This window comes from Emiliania huxleyi, assembly GCF_000372725.1.
Source record: "Emiliania huxleyi CCMP1516 unplaced genomic scaffold EMIHUscaffold_7324, whole genome shotgun sequence".
In the NCBI taxonomy this organism is placed as follows: Eukaryota; Haptophyta; order Isochrysidales; family Noelaerhabdaceae; genus Emiliania; species Emiliania huxleyi.
The window spans coordinates 1-1,358 of NW_005196508.1; the positions used below are offsets into that span (position 1 = coordinate 1).

Consider the following 1,358-nt stretch of genomic DNA (forward strand, 5'->3'; position numbering starts at 1 on the left):
GCGAGTCATGATGCTCGACCCAGCGTGCACCAAGTCGCTCACATTCCGTGAGTTCGTCAACGGGCCGAACACACTCTCCAAGTCGACTGCGATCTCGGACTCCGACAACTGGACCGGTGCACCAGCCGCGGAGGACGATGGCTCCCTCGACGACATCCCTTCATCGACGGACGCCTTCACCGCCGCCGGCCCTGGGCCATCCAGCGCGGCCTCCGACGGCCTGCACGTGATCGAGCGGGTACAGAAACGGTGGCTGCCCAGCTCACACCCTAATCGATCTGCCTTAGGCACGGAGCCAACGGAGCCATCGCGCATGCCCGCATCGCGTGCGGCTCCGAGGTCTCCCGCCGAGACCGGCTCGGCGCGGCGCGTGGCCGCACGCCGCCGTTGAAAAGGCGAGATAGGACCGAGGGGAGAGCGCCGGCCACATCGAGCGAGCGCTGACGTGTAAGGTGTCTGTGCTGCTCCGGTGTGTGTGGGATTCTGCCTCCCCCCCATCTGTGCGGCGAGTTGTTTGCGGCGCGATGCCCGATCGTGCGCGATAGCCTCCCATTGTGCGTGGTGTGTCGGTGTGTCGGGGTCGTCCGGAGCGTGTGGCGGCGCCGTTGCCATCAGCGACTGCTCCACGTGCCACGACTGCTTTGACTGACGTGACTGACTGTGATGAGACATGAGAGCTGATGCGTGATGGATGATCTCCGACAACCCAAAACCAAAATGCAAATGCGGAGTGGCCCACTTTGGCGTGCAGATCCTGCGTCTCTCACTGCCCGAACAACAGAGACGGGTACCGCCGCAGGTCCCACACTAGTATAAAGAAGAAATTCACACCGCCCAGCCGGTGCTTCGCAGCCCGCGCTCCTAACACGGCGAGTGCGGTCCCCCTACTGTATGGCCGGTTCTTCTGGCGGCTCCGGCGGGGCTGGTGCCCCGCCCGCCAAGCTCGAGCAGCTGCCAGCCTTCAAAGAGGTTCGCGATGCCTCTGAGCGGCGGGCGCTCTTCCTCAAGAAGCTTCAGTTGTGCTCGTGGCCGATGGACTTCACGAACGGGCAGATCGACGCGCGCGATAAGGAGATAAAGCGACAGACCCTCCTGGAGCTCATGGATTATATCAACTCGACCAAGGGTGACCGCCGAGCCGCTCACTGATCGTGCCACCACCGGCAGCCGCACGCTTCACTCCGTCCCATGCGCACCAGGCGCCTTCTCCGAGCGCACCTACCCCGACGTCGTTCACATGATTGCAGCAAACCTCTTCCGCGGTGAGGCCGCCCCGCCCGCCCGCACAGACTCGGCTACGACGGCGGACCCATCACCGTCCCTGTCCCGAGCGCACCACCAGCCAGCCTCCACTGCTG

The 1,358-nt window shown here is 64.4% G+C and overlaps 1 protein-coding gene across 1 annotated transcript; it reads left to right on the plus strand.

The window, feature by feature from the left end:
• Positions 1-891: 891 nt before the first annotated feature.
• EMIHUDRAFT_258228 (hypothetical protein) lies at positions 892-1,262 on the plus strand (the record flags this gene model as incomplete). Its single annotated transcript, XM_005760865.1, has 2 exons — positions 892-1,126; positions 1,200-1,262. Coding segments are annotated over 2 exons (298 nt in total), but the record flags the coding sequence as incomplete, so codon positions are not given.
• Between the last annotated feature and the right edge of the window lie 96 nt (positions 1,263-1,358).